The sequence below is a fragment of the Miniopterus schreibersii genome, assembly GCF_964146895.1.
Source record: "Miniopterus schreibersii genome assembly, chromosome: 18".
In the NCBI taxonomy this organism is placed as follows: domain Eukaryota; kingdom Metazoa; phylum Chordata; class Mammalia; order Chiroptera; family Miniopteridae; genus Miniopterus; species Miniopterus schreibersii.
Genome location: NC_138121.1, coordinates 18,642,724 through 18,665,095, shown reverse-complemented (window position 1 = coordinate 18,665,095; position 22,372 = coordinate 18,642,724). Strand labels below are relative to the sequence as shown.

The 22,372-nt window shown below is 48.0% G+C and overlaps 1 protein-coding gene across 3 annotated transcripts in view; it reads right to left on the bottom strand.

The window, feature by feature from the left end:
• ST3GAL2 (ST3 beta-galactoside alpha-2,3-sialyltransferase 2) overlaps nucleotides 1-22,372 on the bottom strand; it is a 42,591-nt gene that overhangs the window by 5,017 nt on the left and 15,202 nt on the right. Inside the window, exons 2-5 of one of the 3 annotated variants that reach the window (XM_081117841.1) lie at nucleotides 6,462-6,546; nucleotides 4,697-6,098; nucleotides 2,833-3,026; nucleotides 478-657 (exon numbers count right to left, since the gene is read on the bottom strand). In XM_081117841.1, the coding sequence (XP_080973967.1) occupies nucleotides 478-657; nucleotides 2,833-3,026; nucleotides 4,697-5,035 (713 nt within the window). In that variant the 5' untranslated portion in view covers nucleotides 5,036-6,098; nucleotides 6,462-6,546. Of the gene's footprint in view, nucleotides 1-477; nucleotides 658-2,832; nucleotides 3,027-4,696; nucleotides 6,099-6,443; nucleotides 6,547-22,372 lie in introns of all 3 variants that reach the window. The other 2 variants (XM_081117843.1, XM_081117842.1) reach the window with 2 other exon arrangements.

The following is a 22,372-nucleotide window of genomic DNA, read 5'->3' as shown; positions in this document are numbered from 1 at the left end:
CCTGGAAGGGGGCGTGCAGGAGGCAGCCAATCAGTGTTTCTCTCTCACACTGATGTTTCTCTCTCTCTTTCCCTCCCCCTTCCCCTCTCTCTAAAAATCAATAAAAATCTTTTTAAATAATATACTTGGCTAATTGAATTTCCTGTGACTGGGCAACTGCTCCCGAAGAAAATTCTCAGAAGGCAGAGCACCCACAGTCAGGAACCACCTCCTGGAAAGAACACCAAAACCAGATTGTTCTTTCCACACGTTTCCATCACCAGTATGCTGGCTGTCACCATGGAGGAATTGACAACATGTTTGGTCCTTAGCTAATGTACCATTTGGGCCCCTTCCTACAATTGCCTCCCTCCTCACCCACCCCTCTTGACCAAAATATTCAGTAAAAGGAACCCTAAGATCCAGTCCCCAGGAAGACTCCTCCCGGGGGGGGGTCCTGTCAAACATATTGCACTCCCAGTCAGCAGGGCAGCTCACAATCGAATCTGCCCTGTGGACAGAGCGCTGGCGATCCACAACAGGTCCAGGGCCTTGAAGGGCACCAACACAAAGCTGACGTTGGCAGGCAGGTTCTTGGCACTCTCAGGGTACATGAAGTGGTGGGTGGTTCGGCTGCCAACATCTTGCTCAAAGCCCACAGTTGGGGCCTGATTCATTCTGCAGGGACAAGAGGTTGACATGAGAAGAAACTGTCATCGAAATTGGTACAAGATTTTTAGAGGACAATTTGGTGCAAGCCATCAAAAATATAAATGAATGTACACTTTGATCCAGCAATTCCATTTCCAGAAACCCAGCCTATAAAAATAGGTGCATAAGTGTGCAAAGACATGTATACAGTGATATTCAATGCAACGTCACAATAGTGAAAAGCAGAATCAATCAAACAATAAAGAACTGGTTTATACATTTGGCCCATTCAAATAATGGAATACCATGTGACCATCAGAATGAATGAAGTAGATTTTACATGTACTGGTAAGAAGTCCAAGAGCTATTCAGTGAAAAAACCAAGTGGTGTCAGGTATCCCACTTATTTCCTTATAATTATCTCTCGAATCACTACTGTGTGCAGCAAGAGGGAATTACAACACAGAAAAGGAAAACTTAAAATTTGGTAGTGTGTGTCCTGGCCGGTGTGACTGAGTTGGCTGAGCATCATCCTGTGCACCAAAAGGCCGCCGGTTCGATTCACAGTCAGGGCACATGGGCTCGACACCCAGTAGTGGGTGTGCAGGAAGCAGCCTATCGGTGGGCTCAGAAGACATTAGGAGGAGGAGGCATTTAGGTGGGTAGAGCTATCATCTCACTGTAACTCAGCTTGACCCTCCCAGTAGGGTCTTACATTGGCCCTGCTTTCAAGAAGGGAGGCCTCCCCACTGGCTCCAAACCAAGATATGCCTATGAGCAGAGTCGCCTCCACTGCTAACTGGCTCCCTATCAGTAGACAGCCAATTACCATCTGGGTCACCCCTTCCACAAATCGATTCTGGGGTCCACTGCAACATACCACATTTCCTAGCCTGGTCCCTGTGAGGGAACATGTGTGAATTCCTTTCTGCAGCCTGGCCTAACCGGGTGCCACCCAGGTGTCATAGCAAGCAGCCAAGCCTTTTTTCTTGTCGGTTCTTTTTTCTTGTGCTGCTACCCTGGAGCTGCCCAACCATCGCCGAGGTGTAGATGGCAGGGCAAGAGAGGCAGGGACTTCATGCCGTCTAGAGCATTTCCCTGGACTTCCCAAGTGTTCCAGGGCTTCACTGGGGTGATGGACACTTTATTCCCCAATCTCAGCCACTGTCTCTAGGTAAAGAGAGGCCCCTCTTCAGCTCCCAGCTTGCCTCCCTTGCATTCTGGGTGCCAACAATTGGACGATGGGGAGAATCTCAGGTGCCTCTGGGTTTCGGGATGGGGCTTAGCATCTCCCTCCCCTATACGCCACCATTCTCAACATAAGAAGGATTTTGCAAGGAATGTGGAAAGCCTCAGAGACATATTGCTGCCTTGGTGTTGCTATGGAGACAACAACAGTTTCTAAGACAAAGCCCTTCCTTCCTCCTCCTGGGAAACCTGGTCCTTCTGCAATGCTCATCCTAAGAGATACTTTGTGAAAACTGGGCATTTCAGTATCTTATTCTTAAGGACTCTTCCTCTAAGGAATGGGACAGCATTTCTTGTCCCCAAGTATAGTGAAAAAGTCAGAAAACCGGTTCAGAGCAGAAGGAGCAGCCCATGCTCAGCTCACAAGTCCATTCTTAGTATCTGTCCACCCCCAGACTTCTTACACTATGTCTGTCTGGAACGAATGCCCACCCAACCCTTCTGTCCTCAAGGCTGGACACTAATGTGTTGAATGAGTAAGCCCCCACATAATCTAAACCTTGCGACATAAAGGACAGCAGTCCAGAGCAAGCACCAGACAGCTTCTGCCTAGGATATCCCTCTTCTGGGAATCTTCTGGGAGAAATCACCTGTGACCATTAAGCAAGATGCTGGTTTGATTTGGGTCCCTCACCCCTGCCGCAACTACTAAGGAAACCAGGCAGGTAGGAGGGCCTCTGATGGGAGTTTTCACCAGCAGCCAGTCAGGAGTCTAGTTTCAGCTCTTTTCAGAGTAATTCAGAGTTGGAAACTGAGTACAGGCCTCAAGTAAAGTCTTGAATGGGAATTCTGCCTCCCCATTCACCCCAACAAAGGTGAGAACCTATCACAGAAGGTTCTGGGTGTTAGAGACCTATAGCAACCCCAGCAGCTGGCAACTCCTACACTGCCAGACAAGGCTAAGGAGTCCAGTCCCCCCCTCCTGGGCCTCCCCTCAGGCTCTCCGTGGCTCACCTCATGATGAAGTTGTGTCCGTCCACATCTGGCCCGTAGCCAGAGCCCCGCAGGTTGCCGGAGTTCCCCACCACTGCACAGCGCCGGCACTGCTGGGGGTCCCGGAAACGGTAGGGGTTCTCGCCTGGTACTATCTGGAACAGCTTCTCCAGCACCTCATTAGTGTTGTGTGACTTGAACTGGGGCTGCAACATCTGTAGAGGGGAGAAGGGAGTGGGTGTGAGCAGGGAGGGGCTCCTGCCTGCCTCCCCTCCCCTGATCCTCCGGTGTCTAAGCCACACACAGGACTCCTAATCAGGCTGTCAGGGAGCAGGAATTCTCTGAGCAGTGATGACCCTCCACTTAACAACAGTAAAGTCTCCCTTCAAGCTACTCTGATGCACTGGAGGGGGCTCAGAGGTCAGGGAACATTCTCCAGGGACCTGTAGGCCTGTGCCAGGAGCAGAGAAACTTCTCGGGTGGGCTCCTCATGCATGAAGAGGCCCCTGCTCAGCTGTCCCCTCAGGGCAGCTGTGAGTCATATAAAGAGGTCCTTTTCAGGTGCAGGTAATGTGGAAAGTCCCGCTGAGCTGCCGAAGCTCTTTCCAAGTCAGTCTACAGGGGATGCCCCGGGAACTCGGCCTGCAGTCTGGGGGTGACAGAAGCTACGCGGGGCAAAATTCCCTGGATACGTGAAGCTACCCCCTGAGCCCTCCGGGGAAGGTAGAGAAGCACAGAAATTCTTTCAATGCCAGAAGAGCCAGAATGAAACTGGTTCCCTGCATGTTTCACCACCAGTTATGGTGAAAAACACAAAATGAGGTCCAGGCAGCACTTAAATGCCTACAGAGCCAGGCAAGTGACACACAAGAATGCTGTCGCAGGTGGGACCTATGGCAAACAGGAGGCTCCATCCATCAATAAGGGGCAACTTCAGTCAATTGTTGTCATGTGGGATTGTGAGCCCAGAAGGACCAAGTTTTAAAATTTTTCAAGAAAAGTTGAAAATATGGATTTCATGTGAAATATTCTGATTCATAAATGCTGACAACAGATGCAAATATTTGAAAAACATTGAGTGGGCTGGCCTTGGTCCACAGGCCACCAATTGGTAAGGTCAAACCAGGGCTTTAAAATGTCCTGTGGCCTGAGCTGTAATACCTAAGGTTTGTGGCAGAGCAGGAGTTGCTCAGGGGACAGAATACATAGAGGGGGTGGGGTGGGCCAGCTTCTCTGCCTCTTCTGAGCACAGAAAAAGGACTCCTGGGAACAAGAACACGAACTCAGTCTGGAGAGGGAGCTTAGTTCTGAGACGAGAATTCCTAAATTCATGGTTACAGAGGATAACTGGGGGGGGAAGGGGGGAGGCAGGGGAAAATCGACTTCTGCTAAGTCTCAGCTGAGGAACATGCTTGGTGCTTAAACAGCCCCGAGTTCCAACCCTGTGGGCAAGAGGCCTGGCCTGCCCATAGGTCTAGCTCTGTCCGCAGTCCTGTTCTGGCCCTAGGTGGCCACCACTGGAACCCGGGAACCCTGTTGTCATGGTCCTCACTTCTCACCATTTTCTCACTTGGACCACTTCTCTCATCTGTGTCACCTGCCTGGCCCAGTAGGCATTTCTGTTCTATGCTTGGCCCCTACAGGCACTAGAGAATATTAGATCTCTCTCCTTCCAGGCCAAAGCTCACTATGCCCTTCAGATTCTGCGATCCTAGTAGTTGGCTCTGGTTCAATGGGCCTCTTGCTTTGTCGAGACTCTAGGGGTCAGAAGACAGACAGCCGAAATCCAAGAGGGGGCTCTAAGAGTGACCCTTAAATGGGGTGGTGGGGCAGATCCCTGGAGAGGAACAGCAAAGGTAGGCAGCAGGCGCCATGGCTCTCTTACCATCCACCACCTCTGGACATCAGGGGGCAGATCCATGTTCTCTCGGGTCCATACAGGGGAAATGTTGCTGTCGAAGTGGCTGTCAAACCAGTCAGAGGCACCGGCGTCGCCCATGCAGTGGCGGCAGGCACAGCTCTTGCCACTGAGCCCCTCTTTGCTGAGGCGCTGCAGGCCAGCATAGCCAGGCACCAGCTTCACCCGGTGGGTGCCCCCCAGGGCCCCCGAGTCCAGATAGGGCAGGGTGGACATGCTGTGGTGCGAGTACGTGAAAAGCAGTGACATGATGAACACCAGCAGGAAGGCCACGGAGAGGAACCACACCCGCAGGGAGCACTTCATGGTGCGAAGCCCTGGGAGGCTGGGCCACTAGCCCGGCGGGTAGCCGGGTATCACTGTGGCCACTCCTTCCCCAGCCTACTAGCAGGCCAGCCACAGCGTAGCCTGCCTATTCTGGGGCATAAAGGCGTGTGCTGCAGAGGGGACAGCAGCAGGAGTCCCAGGCCACGCTCTCTCAAGCTAAGGAGAAAGCACGTGGGCAGGAGTGGCTCCCCTGTCCCTGAGCCACTTGGGCTCCTGCTTCTGGCTTCATTGGGTCTCTCTGTCACTAGCTGGGCCACAGATGCTCTGCCTCTCCCGCTGCCCTGGCAAGAGGAAGGTCAGTCCATCCCAGCTGTCTAGTCCATTGGGGTTGCAGGCTGCCAGCTCTGGGGACCCCCCTCTTTGGTGGCTTGAAATGGTCCAGTCTGGAGAAGTTGGGGTCCTTGTGGTTCATGAGCAGATGCTGAGGCAGCCCCTCGTCCCCTGCAGCAGGGAAGCCCTTGAACCCCAATCACAACAGAGAACATGTGGGCTTCGAGCAGCCTTGATTCCATGCAAGAGGCATCCACCCCTCAGATGGTCTCCCTGGCCCAACCCCTCTGCCAGGGGAAGGGAGCCAGGCCCCAACCCTGAGAGAAGAAACCAGGATGCTCTGTGGGTGTCACAAAACTGTGCTGCAGAGACCAAGATCCTCCTTGCATTAGGTTCTGTCCTTCCGCTTCCCATCGAAGTATAGGCCCCTTCTCCAGATGGTCACAGCCCCAACTGCAGTTTTATAAGGCGTTGTAGAGCTCCTGCTGCAATGGAGTCCTCTGGGGCCTGAGCACAGCTGCTGCTCAGCAGGGTGCTGCTTTGAACGAAGTCTGGGTCATCTGGGTCAGCAGAGTGTGTGCCAAGCTCCCAGCCAGGGCCCAGGCCTCCTTCCTGGTGCTGCTGGCCTTGACTAAGAGGCTGCTCTGCCCATCCCCGCTCCCCAGAGGCCAGCAGTTCTGCTGTCCTGCCGTCTTGCTGTTAGCTCCTGCTAGCAGTAATCCCCTGGCAGGTTCTCCTCACTTGTCAGGTGCCGGGCTGCCTCAGCATGACCCTGAAATTGCAGAGAGAAAAAATAATGTGCAGATAAAATTGCACATGTGCACACACGTTCTCCCCCAGCTCTGCCCCCAAGTCCCTGAGGGGATAACACCAGCAGTAGAGGCAATGCCCACTTAACCAAACATAAACAAAAGAAAGGGCTCTCGCCTCTATCCACAGATAGCATTGCTCTCCTCACTTGGGGCCTCAAAGGATGAGATTAACCTATCACCCTCTTATTAGCCAGAAGGTAAACAAGGATAGAAAGTGATTTCCCTAGAGTCACATGACAAGTCACTGCAAGAACCAGGTTTAGAAAGTTCCTAGTCCAGTTTCCCTTACAGGGCCCCCTACCTACCCCCAGGAATGTGCTCACCAAGGCCCAAGATTCATGTTGGCCTTCCTCAGCTCCCTGCCTGTTTCCTGTAAGGCTGTACACAGTCCTTTTATTTCCTTGTGGCCTGTGGAACAAATTTATAATAAACTCTTAATAGAATTTTTTTTTAAGTTCCTAGTTCAGGTATGTGAGGTTAATTTCAGGTGAAACTTAATTGAAAAATATCCCAGAAAAGATTTCAGGGGACGGAGGATATGACTCCATTCTGGTGTTCTCTTACCCTCTGATGCCTGTAAGAAGCCCCTCCAAGTAAAGCAGGGGGCTGGGCCTGAGACCTGAAATTTGCCCTCTTCTCTCTCAAACTGGATTATAGATGAGGTATTCCTTTGTTAGCTGAGTGAACCATTAACAATCCTTCCAGCTCTGGTGTCAGGGAGAGAGCATGACAGTGTCTGAACACAGGATGCCAGGTTCAGCACCACCACCACCCAGCCCTCTGGGCTTTGTCTTCATCTGTTATGAATGAAATGAATGCCAGGGTCCCTGGGGGCTCTGACAGCCTGAGGCCCTGTGCTGCCCTGGCTGGCAAGAGCAGGGACAAGAGGCCACTTGCCAGTGGTTTGAGGCTCAGCCCTAAGGAAAGGTCCCTGAATCCGTGCCATATGCAAAGGAGCTGGGACAGGGTCAAGGACAATGCTGACAGTGGAGCCTCCAGGCCCTGGCCCCAACACCAAGAGGATTACTCAATCCTGGCTACCTGCCTCTCCCCGTCAGCTCCCATCTAAATCTGGCTGTCCCAGTTCTGACCTGACCCCTGGGCCTCACATCCCTTGCTGAAAGCTCCAGCTCCAGCCCTTCCAAGGTCCTCTGGCTGCTGCCTGCAGCTGCAGAGAAGGCCTCTCCGACAATGTGTTCAAGAACCCCAGCTGTCCCTTTATGGCAGTTCAAATTTCTTGGATCAAGCCAAACCACAAAGCCATCAGGGAATGGAACCAGCATGTTGCAATAACGATTCGGGGGGGGGGGGGGGAGGGTGGAGTGGGGGGAAGACAATGATTACAGATGTGAAGGAACTTGCATAAGGTCACGACCTCAAGAATGGAGGTGAGATCTGAGTCCAGGTCTATGTGGTCCAAAGCCTGTGACTGGCCAGGGCACAGAAAGAGGCCCATGAGCTCTCTAAACTATTCAGGGGCTCAGGGGTGAGAGACAAGGAGACAAAGAAGCTGGATTCCCAGGGTCAAGAGTGAAGCTTCCCCCACAAGCCTCACCCAGGGCTTCTGGCTCTCATCCGCAGGGGCCCCAGCAACACTAGCTCCCATGTGCTCCTTTTAACTCTCTACTGCCGTCTGACAGGCCCAATTCCAGGCATGAAATTGTCTGAATGGTCTGTTGATAGGAAGCCAGGTCGTTGCCTCTTCCAGTTCCCCCTTTGCCCATTTCCACACCCAACATCTAAGGAAGAGAATTTGGTTTTACAGGGTCCTGCTCCCAGCATCCCGTGACCTAAGGAGGGTCAGCTGTGAGGCAGGTGGCCATGGGAGGCGGTGACTTTCCAGGATGAGCAAGGGATGGGAGCGAGCGGCCTTACTGGGGAGACCTGGTTTCTGGTGGGCAGCCCACTGTGGCCACTGAAGGCAGGGGCTGGGTTGGAGCTGGCACAGGCGGCTCTAAAGGAAACATCCTCCCTCAGGGATGTCAGAACTCTTTGGGATCCTAACTCAATGAAGGGGCACCTGAGGTAACTGACTGCCTTGATGGGGAGAGGAAAAGCCCTAGTTTCAACAATGTGTTTGGAAAGAGCACAGAAGTAGAGTAGCCGGCAAAAGCCCTAGTTCTGGGAACCCCATAACCAGGCTGTTCCTGGAAGCTTGAGCTGCTCAATTTGCACTGAGTATAAACGGAGGTGCAGGGTTGTTGCTAATTGGGACTAAAAAAGATCAGAGGTCCCTAGACATGCATTAAAATCCCCAGAAGTCTTTCACTGCTGACCCTCACTAAGTGCTTTTACATATCTTGTTTTCTCCTGGGAACTCCCCATCCCTCCAGGTGCCCACTGCCTAATTCTGATTTCTTCTACTACCTGTAATGTTCTAAATAAACTTTCTCTTATCATTTGAAAGAGAAAATTAAGTATTTAAAATCAAAGGCCACTTCTTAGGTCTCATTTAGTTTATTCCATTCATTTGTATTAAGTGTACCTTTTTCTAATGTCTTGACAACTTTATCAAGAAACAAGTAAAAACTGTGAAAATACCTGTTAATACTCAACATATTTTTACAGACTTTTGTTCTATGATGCAAAGATATTTTTAATTTAAACACCAATTAACTTATCAAAGGTGATTACAAAGTGCTGTTGCAGGGAAATTACAGGGAGCCATAAGTGAACAAGGGGTGCAAAGGGCTCCGGGAGGAACAAGGTTGACCTGTTAAAAACAGCAAAGCAGGAAGAGTGTCGGAGAGGAACAGGCGGGCCACAGAGGGCCCTGAAGGCATTAGGATCTATTATGAATCAGATGGGAGGGTTTTTTTTGAGAACAGGTGTCGTGGCCTGATGTATATTTTATTTTTATTATTTTTTAAAATTGTTCACCCATTTATATTACTTTTTTTTTTTTCAATCCTCACCCGAGGAAATTTTTTCCACTGCTTTTCAGAGAGTGGAATGTGGGGAGGGAGAGAGAGAGAGAAAGAAACATCAATGTGAAAGAGACACATCGATTGGTTGCCTCCTGCTCATGCATGGACTGGGGCCAGGATTGAGCCCGCAACCGAGGTATGTGCCTTTGGCGGGAATCGAATCCAGGACCCTTCAGTCTGAGGGCCGACGCTCTAACCACTGAGCCAAACCAGCCAGGGCGATCGGTCTGATGTATATTTTAAAATGAACCCTTGGAGCAAATGTTTTAAAACCAACAGTACTAAGAGTTTGGAAAGGATGTGGAATATTAAAAACACTCATGTACTCACCACTGATGGGAAAATAAATAAATACAATGCTTTGGAAGATAATCTGGCATTATGTAATTAAGACATGAGTATATCCCAGTAGCATGTGGTTTTTTGTGTTTGTTTGTGTGTGTGTGTGTGGTTTTTTAAAAGAGGAACTAAAAAGCATCTTTCTCACAGAAAATGTGGCAACATTTTGTGTGGTGACTGGAAAGTTTTCGAATGGTTTCTCACCCAAAGACTGAGTAGTTAGAACCACTAAATTACAATTCTATGAACACCTGTAAGTTCAGCCTGCTTGTCATACTAGGCGGGTTTAAAGCTCAAATTGAACCCTGACAACAGGTTGGATATACTGTTTCATTTCCCCTCAAATCGCACCCCCACTTGGGACGATCTATTTTTCTGAATAAGGTTTAATTTGTATATAATAACATGCAGAAATCTTTCCACATAGAGCTTGATGAATTTCTACCTATGTGTACATCTATGTAAAATACGGAGCATTTCCATCAGCCCAGAAAGTTCCCCGTGCTCCTTTCCAGTCAATACCCACCACTCCACCACTTTTCTGGGTTCTGAAACCATAGATTCGATTTTACTTGCTCTTGAACCTATATAAACACATATTATGTACTCTTGTGTCTGGCTCCTTTTGCCCAGAGCAATGTTTTAGAGATTCATCCAGTAGTTTGTGTCCATCAGCAGTTTGTTCTTTTCCATGTCTGGACATTTGAATTGTTTCCAGTTTTGGTTCTTTAAGAATAAAACTGCCATGAACTTCTTGTGCAAGTCCTTTTGTGGACACACCCTCTCATAGCCCTTAGAAAACACCTGAAAGTGGAGTTACTAGATCATGGGGTAGTTGTATGTTTAACTTTACTATAAATTACCATATAGTTTTTATTTATTTTTACTTTAAAAATATATATATATATCTTTTTTTATTTCAGAGAGAGGAAGGGAGAGGGAGGGAGGGAGGGAGGGAGGGAGGGAGGGAGGGAGGGAGGGAGGGAGGGAGGGAGAGAGAGAGAGAGAGAAACATCAATGGTAAGAGTCATTGATTGGCTGCCTCCTGCACACCCCCTAGTGGGGATGGAGCCTGAAACCCAGGCATGTGCCCCGACCAGGAATCGAACCTTGATCTCCCGGATCATAGGTGGATGCTCAACCACTGAGCCATGCCAGCCGGGCTACCATATAGTTTCCTACCATGGTTGTAGCATTTTACATTTCCACTAGTACCGTATAAGAGTTCCATTTGTTCCATGCCTCGATATTTTCTATCTTTTTAATTTTAGACATCCTAGTGGGGATATAGTAAACTCTGGTATTTCTACCACCAGGTACATATGAACATGTGCACAAAGAGATGTAAACAAACGCTCATGCTGGCACTGGGTAATAGCTGAAAACTGCAGACAAGACAAATGCCCATCAGAAAAGAATGGATAACCTGTGGTACATTCAAGTCCTATAGTAAAATTGAATGAAGGCCAGTTTTAGACCTCGACAGGATGAATATGACCAAAAAACTATTATGTTGAGGAAAAAAAATAAGTCATGAATAAATGCCTAAAGTATGAGTTCATTGAAAGTTCAAAAGTACCCAAAGACAAGTAAGAAATTGTTCAGGCCCCTATACATAGATGATAAAATGATAAAATCAAGAATACAAAGCCAAATTCAGGAAATTCCCTCTGGAGGAGAAGGAAGGTAGATACCATCAAGGAGGGGCCTACAGAGGCTTCAGAAGTATTGGGTAAGGTACTGGGTACAGAGAAATTTTTATTCTTATTCTTTAAACAGTATATATGTGCCTTGCCGGGTGTGGCTCAGCAGTTGAGCATCAACCTAGGATCCAGGAGATCGATGTTTGATTCCCGGTCAGGGCACATGCCAGGGTTGCAGGCTCGATCCCCAGTTGTGGGCGTGCAGGAGGCAGCCAATCAAAGATGACTCTCTCTCATTGATGTTTCTATCTCTCTCTCTCTCTCTCCCTTCCTCTCTCTGAAATCAATATATATTAAAAAAAAAGAAAAGAGTATCTATGTGACATGTAAGATGTTGAATGTGTGTTGTCTTTCATAATAAAATATAATTTTATTTTTTTCTTAGGTTAAAACATTTTTTACTAAAAGATCACTCTGGCTGCTGTAGGAGCCTAGCAGGGAGACCAGAGAGGAGCTCCTATAATATCGCAGGCAGTGAAGGTCGTGAGAAGTGGTTGGATATATTCTGAAGGGATTAACTCACAGGCAGGAATGGGGTAGGGGGAGGGAGAGGAAGGCAGGGTGACACAGAAGCTTGTGACCTGAGCAACCTGGAGATAAGGGGTGGCATTTGCTCATATAGAAAAGACAAGAAAGGAATGGGTTTGGGTGGAAAAAAGCAACAGTTCTGTTTGTGGTAGATTACATTTGAAATGCCCTTTAGACGCCACATGGAAATGGCAAGAGGAAATTGGACACACAAATCTGAGGCTTATGGATGAGGCCAGAGCCAGAAGGATATGTCTGAGAGTCATCAGAGTACAGTTTATTTTTAAAACTACAGGACCAGAAGGAATTATCTACGGAGGGTCTGACATAGATAAGAGAAGGTGGCCCGGGAGATAGCCCTGGGGTACTCCAGTGTCTAGAAGCGGAAGCCAATTATTTAAAAAAAAAAAAAAAATTAAGCAAAATTTAATAAATAAATAAATAAAAATTTTAAAAAATAGAAGAGGAAGCCAGTAGAGAGAAAACAGGAAAGAAATGGCCAGTTAAGTAGGGGGAAAACCAGCCCTGTGTCTGGGAAGCCAAGAAAAGACAGTGTTTCAAGAATGAAGGAGAATTCGCTGTGTCAAATTTTTCTGAAACAGAAAGATGTGACTGAGAACTGGCTGTTCTGTGGCTACATGGAAGTCAGAGGTGACCTTCACAATGGCTGACCCAGAGTATGGTGGGGGTGAAAACCTGGCTGGACGAGAAATGTCCAACAAGCAGATGAAAAGACGCTCAACATCACTAGCTATCAGGGAAACAGAAATTAAGACCACATCAGATGTCACTTCCCAACCACTAAGATGGCTATAATCGAAGAGATATTAACAAGCGTTGGTGAGGAACGCTCATACATTGCTGGTGGGATTATTAAATGGTGCTTTCACTTTGGCAAACAGTCTGGCAGTTTCTCAAAAGGTTAAACATAGTTATTACCATATGGCCCAGCAAGAGAAAACATATGTCCGCACAACAACATGTATGCAAGTGGCTATCAGCAGCATTATTCATATTAGCTCCAATGTCGAAACAACTCAATGTTCCATCAACTGATCGAGTGTGGTCTATCCATACAATGGAATCTTACTCAGCTCCAAAAAGGAATGAAGTACTGTTTGGCCGGCGTGGCTCAGCAGTTGATCATCAACTTAGGATCCAGGAGATCAGGGTTCGATTCCTGGTCAGAGCACATGCCTGGGTTTCGGGCTCAACCCCAGCGGGGGGCGTGCAGGAGGCGGCCGATCAATGACTCTCTCATCATTGATGTTTCTCTCTCTCTCCCTCTCCCTTCCTCAATCTGAAATCAATAAAGACATATTAAAAACAAAAAAAAGGAATGAAGTAGTGACACACACTATGACACGAAGGAACCTTGAAAACATTGTGCTGAGTAAAAGAAGCCAGTCACAAAAGACTACATAGGATATGATTCCATTTATATGAAATGTCCAGAAGAGGCAATTTTATAAAGTAGATTAGTGGTTGCCCAGGGCTAGGGCTAGGGCTGGGGGTTGGGGGAGATGGGGCGTGACTGCTAATAAGGAAGGAGTTTCCTCTGGGGTGATGAAATGTTCTAAAATTGTTTGTGGTGATGGTTGCATAACCATGTGAATAGACTAAAAACCACTGAATTGTACACTTGAAGTGGGTGAACGGTACAATATGTGAATTATATTTCAATAAAGATGTTAGCAGAGAAAAGGGAATGGAATGAAGTGGAATGGGGGTTAAACTGGGAGATATTACAGAAATGTTTGGATACTAGTGGGAGTGATTCAGTAGAGGGAAAAGTTAATGATGCAGGAAAAAGAAAGGATAATTGAGAAGCAAAGTCCTTGGTAGCAAGAAGGGGCGGGCGCCGGTGGCTATGTGGACAGGGTCTCTCCATGAAACAGGAAACGGTGCAGAGCACAGGGTACAGGCACGGGGAGGGGGGTGCATTCGGTGATAGAAAAATGAGAAGGGTCTTTTTATTGTTGAAGTTGGAAATTTACAGGGATCCAATGTGAAATGGTCCTCTAAGAGAGAAGGGGAGTAACAAGGAACATTTAGTGGGTGGCAAGGCAATGCTATGGTGTTGCAAAAGGTTTGTGGTCACAGATTAAGCAAATCTGGTGAGACCATTTAACCATAAACATCCCCCGAATGGCTGGACAAGCCTGAAATACTGAGACAGAACACAGGAAATTGGGAGACCAGAATCCAGAAGGTCAGGGGCAGCAAAGGCTTTGAAGGATAGATAATTTCCTTCCTCCTAGAGCCCTCTGCCAATCAGGGGATGGACGCTTGGGCAGACAGATACAAGGAACCAACGGACGTTAAAGGAGGCCCTAGGCAGCTCACAGGTAAAGGAGAGGAGAAGTGGGCGTACGCGTTTGAGCGGCAAAAGCTGGCCCAAAAAGGAGAGGCTAGGGCGGCTTTAGAGCCAGTCTCCGGTCAGTTCCCAGGAGGCAAGCCATCAGATTTAACCTAATGAAGCACAGCCTCAGACCAGTGTAGCAGAACACAATCTTCTTGGCAGGCAGAGGGAAGGAATGTCAAAATAAGGCACAGAGGACGGGGGTTGCAGAGGCTGTTTAAATCTGAAAGGGGTGGGAGGAAAAAAACCCCAGCCCAAGATGCGGAGAAAGCCACTCACTGACACACAGCCCGAGGATGTGTCCCAGAGCCATCGGTGAAGGCATCAACTCACAGATCATTACTCACACTGCATGATGCTTTATGAGTTTCTGAGCCTTTTGGGGCAGAGCCTCTCATTTGGTACGCACAGAAGTCCCCAAGACTAGCTCAATGAGGTCAAGCTGATCGAGGTCGGCCAGGCAGTAAGTGATGTAGCTTTAATGCCACTCCAGGTCTGATGGCTGCAAGACCAGTGCCCCTTCCACAAGCACCTACTGCCTTCCAGAGTGGCTTTTCCCACTAACTGAGGTATAACCATGAAAGCGTTCCCTGTGCCCCAGATTCCTACCAGCCTAGCAACTCCCTGCCTCCTGGGTATGGCAACAGCAGAGGGCAGAAGGTGCCCTGGGGGAAGGGGTGGTGTCAGTCATTACCTTGAGCAAGAAACCTGACAGCCCCTCCCTTACACATGTCTCAAACCCAGTGAGGCCTGACCTTGAAGTGGCTGAGAACTGGTTGCTTCACCTCCGCAAGCTTGGCTAACTGAAGTCACTGCCTGCAACATCCTGGCACCAGTCTCTGGCACAGGCCCTCATAGTTACCCTAGTGACTAGGGCCTCTCTGTTCCCCAGCTGAAGCCCCTCGGGCAGCCTCTGCCCCTTGAGCCCCCGCCTTCCTTCAGGACACCTCGCCTTGATCTGACATCCAGTCTGAGGTCTCGGCTCTGGTACTTCTGATGCTGCCCAGAGTTAGCCGCCAGGAAACAGAAAGCAAGAGCTAAAGAGTTTTTCAAACCTGTGATTGTCACTCTGGCTAACTTTCAATTAAGTCCTAGAGAAATAAGTCTTTCTTGCAAGAGAATCAATGGTGTACCCTAAGAAACAGGCTGTAAGGGGAAGAATGCTGGGCATTCGTGGGAGTGGCCCAGGGAGAGAACTGAGATGTGGGGTCCCCGCTGTTCCACACCTGCGCCCTCAAGGAGTCCCAGTGTGGTCTGTGTCTTTTAGGGGAAAATCCCAGGAATATGTTATACATTAACTACACTAGGTCAGGAAGCGAAATCCGGGAAAACAATGTTATTTTAATAGGTAGGCAAATAAGGCCAGACAGAAATGTTTGGGGAGGGGAGGAAACAGTGGAACAAAGGACAGAAAGTCATTTAAAGAACAAAACGCCTGTGATAAGGCCAGGGCCGCTCTTAGGTCTCTGTATCCTGCTGACTAGGTCTCTCTAGGCTCCAGACCATTTTAGTTACTTATTACCCAAACTGATAGTTTATCTTTGTAACACAGGCCTGTAATCCATTACACTTATTGTGCATTTGGACTTGTGTTACAATCTTACTTTGTATTTTCTCCTAATTTTACTTTAGTTTGTTTGTGTGTGTGTGTTTTCCCTGGAAATCCAACATTCTCCCCACTCCTACCACTCCCCCCCCCCCCCGCCCCGGTCTGGCTTGGAAATGATGTTCCTCTTCTTTTAGTGGTTATCTTAAATTTGCTAGCATACATACATTTTTTAAAATGAAGACTACAGTTTTCAGCAGGGCTATTCTCTTGAACAAGGCAGAAGCTTGGTGTATTTTAACAATGAAATCCCCTACTTTATTCTACTTTATTCTTCCTTGAAAATGTTGTCAACAATTTCAGTTTTCCTTTTTTATAAATTGAAAGACAAATTAGACACTAGATTTTTGTTCATGTGTTTTGCCATCTGAGGCAGACTCTGTTGGTTGCCTACCAGCAGCCACTCCCCCTTCTCTCCTGCCAACAGAATCCTGATTTTGTTCAGACAGCAAAGAACTCAGTCGCAGGAGATGAGGCAAGCCTGATCAAAGCCAACCATAGTAAGTCTGCTCCCTTTTGCCAGGCACTGTTCTAAGGATGGACCAGCTCAGGCCAATGAGATGTAAGGAGATATCTGCTGGGGGCTTCTTAGAAAGATCCTCCTGCCAGAAAAAGAGGCACAGTAGACACCTTCCTTTCTTCTAGCATCCCCCTGCTTGGAGTGCTACAGGGTGATGATATGATGCCTGGAGCTGCAGCAGCCCTCTCACAACCATGAGGAGGAAGACCTTACACCCTGAGGATGGCAGAGCAGAATGACAGAATGATTTGAGGTCCTTCATGTCAACTGCCCCAGCCCTGGAACTTCCTACCTCCACACGTCTCATTGTAAGCTCATTAACTATTTTTTTTAGAGTTTAAGTCACTGTGGGTTATTCTATTCCTTGTAGCAGAAAGCATCCTGATATACTGTCTATAGTTAATTAAATTTGCCAACATGCCAATTTCTGTGCTCGATGTTGATGCAAGCAACCTGTTCCTTCTCCCTGATTTGCTTTTCTTCTTACTGATGTAGACCTTTTAGCAAGGGTCTGTGGGTGCTAAAGCTGTCTTAGTATGTCCAGAAAGATCTTTGTTTTACCTCATTCTTGAATGATAACTGGATATAGAATTCTACCTTCCCTATGACACTCCTTTATCATCTTTGGGCATCTAGTGCTGAGATATTGTCTGTCAGGCTAATTGTCAGCTGGTTGAATTCTTTTTGCCCTCTGGTAATTTTTAATATTTTCTCTTTATTCTTATTTGCAGTTTCACTATGTTATGTCTAGGTATCTATTCTGTTTGGCATTTATACTGTTTCTTCACTTCTGGAATTCTCAGCCATTATCTCATCACATATTATTTTTTTGCCATTTTCTTGACTCACATCTGGAATTCCTACTAGATACATGCTGAAGCCTGTCAATCTGTCCTCTGTGTGTATGCTGCCTTCTAGACGAATTCCTCAGTATTAGCTTCCAATTCACGAATTCTCTGTTCTAGCTACTCTTTCCAATTCGAATGACACTCTTTCACTGCTAGAATTTTTTACTTAAAATTTTTATATTCACATGTTCTCATTACCTTTTTCTTTCATAACCTCCCTTTCTTTAACGGATTTCATGTTTCTTTATCTCTTTGAGGGTCCTAAACTTAATTTATATTAAAGACTTTTCTGATTACTCTGTTATTTTCATTTCTTCTGGGGTAAATTTTTTATTTTGTTCTTTCCTTTTTTGCATTAATTTTTTCCGTATGTTCCTGAACTTCAGTGTATAAGCTTATTATTTTCTCTTATATTTTACTTTTCTCTCCCCGTCTAGGGGTTCTCACCTTTGCTTTCCCAGGTCCTTTAGGTCTCCCAGTCTAGAATCAAATCTTGTTGCAGCAGCTCAGCTTGGGTCCAGGCTGTGAGGTTCTGTCTCTTAAAGTAAGCATCTTTGGAATAAACCATAACCCCAGGGAAGGGTTGAAAGCACTTTTCTCTAGCCTATTTTCCTAGCTCCTGGGTTCAAGCAGTGAACTAGCTCTAATTCCATGCTTCACGTGCAGCACTTTATAGCTCTGCTACCCCAGATTTCCAGCTACGTCTGCCTGCTTCCAGACTCAGACCCGTGGGCCTGCAGCTTTAGCCCTGCTCTCTTCTTTGTGTTCCTGTCCCATTTCTCATCAGAGATGTCTATCATTTTGTGGGGGGGGGGGGGAGGCAGGGGAATACATCACTATGTTTTTAGAATTTTATCTTTTTATGCATGATTGCTGTGTGTTTAGAGTATAAATTTACAGTGCCATCTTGACTGGGTGAGTTAGATTAAACTATTTGTACCGGGGAACCAGGGATCCCTGCCAGTACCGTCTCCTGGGAAGGCATATCAAACCATCTCTAATGAGATTCACAGAACTCCAGCCAGCATGCTGAAGGAAGCAGACTGAGATAGCCTGAGGTAAGCTGATCAAAAGTCCCAATTAAAACTGCTCTCTCACTCCCACCCCTCTCTTCATTCTAGTCTACAGTGGGGTGGGGGCAGGAGTGGGCAGATATGCAAACAGGATCTTTCAGATGTGGTCTGACCAAATGTTCACCGGGGAAAGCCACTCCAGCCTTCAGTCCCTCTTCCACACCACTGGGCCATTTCATAGTCTTTAACCTGGCCAGGGAAAAATGCATTATTGGCCATATGGACACCTTTGATGAAAGGCCCATCTGACTCTCTTCAAGTCCCCAACCTGCCTGCAGCAGGCCCAGCCTTTAGTTTCATTACATCAGAAAAGCAATGGAATCAGGAGCCAAATTCTAGTCCAGGCTGTCATCAGGCCACAAGCCATTTTTCTTCCCAGCCTGAATCTTCAACAATTGGAAAAAGGCAATCCTACCTCCACTCTCTTCCTCTCTGATTATCTCCTGTATGCTCCTGCTGACCACCACTTTGACTTCCAAGCCTCTGCAATCTACTTCCCGGACTCAGACCTTCCTTGCTTCTCTGAGCTGCTAAGGCATCCTGAAGATTCTACCCGCAGCCCTTTTTTCTTCTTTGCATCTCTACTATTCCATATTTAAGAGCCTGTTCTACCTACAGGCTCAAGACCTACATTCTCAACTGCCTCTTTGGCATGTCCATACAGCGCTTCAGACTTAAAGTCATCATCGCCCTGCATTCAGAAGCATACAAGATGGGGTTCCCTTATTCATGGGGCTCCTTCCTTAACAACTGTATCCAGAAATCCCCAAATCAGGCCACCCTCCCAAGTCTCATTTCTCACAACACTCTACCCTCTAGGGGTTATAAACTAGTTCGCACTATGGGCCAAATCTGGTCCATATATGATCCTACACAGAACCTAAAAAGTCATGTCTACCTCCTTCACTTAAAATATAAACTTTCAGTGTACAGAGATCATGTTATTTATGATTCATCATTCCTTATCACTGCAGGACCTAGCACTGGCCTACATACATACGGTAGGCATCAAAAAACATTTGTCCAACTGAGTATCATCTCCTTATATAACCCTAGGGTCATAAGATTCAGAAGAAATCATGATAATGAAAAAATGCTCTGATAAATCATTATGTAAGTATGCAGATGAAAGTGATCATTACAGCCTGGCTGCCGTGGCTCAGTGGTTGAGCACCGACCTATGATTCAGGAGATTATGGTTCGATTCCCGGTCAGGGCATGTGCCCGGGGTTGTGGGCTCGATCCCCAGTCGGGGGAGTGCAGGAGGCAGCCGATCAATGACTCTCTCATCATTGATGTTTCTCTCTCTCTCTTTCCCTCTCCCTTCTTCTCTCTGAAATCAATAAAAAAAAATTTTTTAAAAAAGAAAGTGATCATTACATTTTGCCCCCACTCTTCCAGCTCTGGTACTCTAGAAGTCGAAGCTTTCTCTAAGTTCTCGTGGACCACCAAAAACATGAGGCCTCAGGTATAAACCTGATTTAACAAATAAGAGGCAATGGGAAAGGTGTGTGTGTAAAAGTGACAGAAGTTGTCAGGATCATGGGAACAGTGGAAGTGCCCGCTCTTAATTTTCTGTCAGCAGAGACACACCAGGGCCACTAACGTGGAACTCTCTCTGGATACTTCCCTAAGCACCGCAGGCTACTGGCTGTGTTCTCCCTCATTAGAACTTGTCAGATCTCACATCTGTTCACCGCAGCTGAAAGCCCCTTTCCAGTTGAGCCTCCCAAAAGAAGAAAGCACCTAGAAAAACTTGGATTCACATTCTGGCGCGGCCACTTGCGAGCTATTAACCATTTAAACCTCTCTGATCTGTGTCCTTAATATCACCCACCTTAGAGGGTTTCTGTAAGGATGAGAGGCATACAGCTTCCTAGCTCAGTGCCTATGCTCCAGGTTTGGGCAGGCTAAGGTAAGGACACAGTCCCTTAGAGTTTGGGCAACTCTTCTGGGCTGGAGTCCCATGAACCTTGGATAGGCATCACAGGTTCCTCAGCACCCACAGCCCCGCTGCTCGAGAGCCTCTTTCCTGGCTAACCACAGGCACTGCCGGCCCCCGCCCCCCAGCGGAAAGGAGCAGTTTCCAGGGAGGTGTGGAGAGTACAGACCTGAGGTCTCAGCACCAGCTCTGTCCCGGCTGACCTTTACCCACAGGCTGTGCAGAGAAGTGCTATATGCATCCTGTGGCAGAGTTTGTGGGTCAAGAAGCCTGTCACCTCTTCCACAGCTGTCACTTCACCAGACTACACAGAACAAAGGCCTGCCCTGAGCTAGTTCGAAACAGCTTGCCAAGGCCATTCCCATAGTGGCTCTCAAGCTACAGTTTGAAAGCAAGATTCTAGATAAGACAAAGTTAATCAGGGGTTTCTCCACAGGGTTTAAAGCCTCAGATATTAAGAGAGGCAGGAGACAGGTGGAAGACCCTGGAGGTGGGAGACTTTGGGGACTTGTAAAGGATGCAGGGAGTGGGATGAATGAATAGTGGCCCAGGGCAAGCCAGACAGGAGTCCGGAGAATTGAAGGTTTAGACCTTATTGTCCCACTCTGCCTCCCAGGGTCAGGGACAGAGGGTGCTTATAGTCTGCTCTGATCCTTTAAAGATAAGGTCAGAGTACCAGGTAGCTCGGCTATTCATCACCCTCATGATTCAGATCTCAGTCCTACCACAGAGGTGTAATGAAGAACCACAGAGAAGCTGCCCGGCACTCCTTTTGCATTTATCTGGATGTCTGCGCTATGATTTGGACCTCAAGAGAAGAACAGAGGATGTGTGCATTCAACAAATATTTATTGTCACCTGGGAGTGACAGACAAAACAGGAAGAGCCCCAGCCCTCTCCGTCCTTGTATAGCTGCATCACTGCCCCTCAGCACAGCCCTTCTTTCTAGGGCCTTGAAGCTCCTGCTCTGTCAAGAAGCAGAGCAATGGGGCTGGGGCTCCTGTGTTTTGTGGACTCTCCCCAGCCCCTCCAGCCTGCCTACCACCCATGGCTCCCCTAGGAGGGCTCCCCTTCCAAGGATATCAGGGGGCAGGTAACCTCAGAGATGGGCATCCCAGGTCCCAACTGTGGGTCTTCCCTTCTAAAGAGTTGGGAGCTGGCGATGGACTTCCATGGCCTATCCCAGAAACCTTCAGAGGGCCACACCCAGCCAGAGCACTAGTGAAGGGCAGAGCCGAGGGCTTCAAGAAGAGAGGAGTCAATCCTTAACTTACAGCCCCCGTGGGGAAAAAGACCATGGTCCCCGTCAAACTCACTCTCATCAAAGGGAACTCCCCTTGCTCTTCTCAGAGAACAGTTAATCTACAGGTTAATCCAATCCTTCTCAATGCTGGCTCCCCCAAACACACACACACACATACACACACACACCCTCCCCTGAGGTGGGAGGACCAGGGTGAATCTAAGAGGTTTAGAAGACAGCGTCACTGGATTCCATCACCCTTGTTGGAAGGGGGTTGAAAGAAGAGTAAGTGGCTTCTCCAGGTAACCCTCAGCCTTATCCCCAACATGTGCACCCACACAGCAGGGAAGCAGCCAGTGAAAACAGGGCATACCACACCCAGACAGCTCCCTGGAACACACAGGGCAAGAGCACGAATGCTAAGAAGAAAGCTCCAGGGGCTGCAGGCAAAGGACAAATGCCCCCCTAAAGGAGCTGTGACTCATACAAGATGACAGGGAGGGGCAGGGCTTTCCCCCTCCTAACTCCCAACCAGCCCTCTTCCTCCCAACCCTTGGAGAGCCCTAAACCTAATACCCAAAGGAGGACTGGTGTTCCTCCTTTCCACATTGCCCTCTTGCCCCTTCCCTAGCCTGGGCCATGGCAAACGGCTCTGGACTGGGTTCTCCCTCCCTCTATCTGTAAGCACGGAAAGTCTGGTCACCGTGAAGAAGGCTAGGGCCTGCTAGATCCCAGCAGAGGCTGATGGAGAAGGGCTGGGCTAGGGCACATGCAAGTCCCACCAATGCACACCTAGGGAAGGGAGAAGCTATGCTTCTAGACTACAGGCCACAGTCTCTGGGGCTCAAAACTCTAGCCAGGCCTTAGCCCAGGCCCAGAGTTGAAGGATTCAACTTAAAACTCTAGCACTGCCCGGCCAGCCTGGCTCAGCAGTTGAGCATCGACCTAGGATCCAGGAGATCGAGGTTCAATTCCTGATCAGTGCACATGCCCAGGTTGCGGGTTGAATCCCCAGCAGGGGGCGTGCAGGAGGCAGCCCATCAATGACTCTCTCTCATCATTGATGTTTCCATCTCTCTCTCCCTCTCCCTTCCTCTCTCTGAAATCAATAAAGACATATATATTTAAAAAAACAAAAACAAA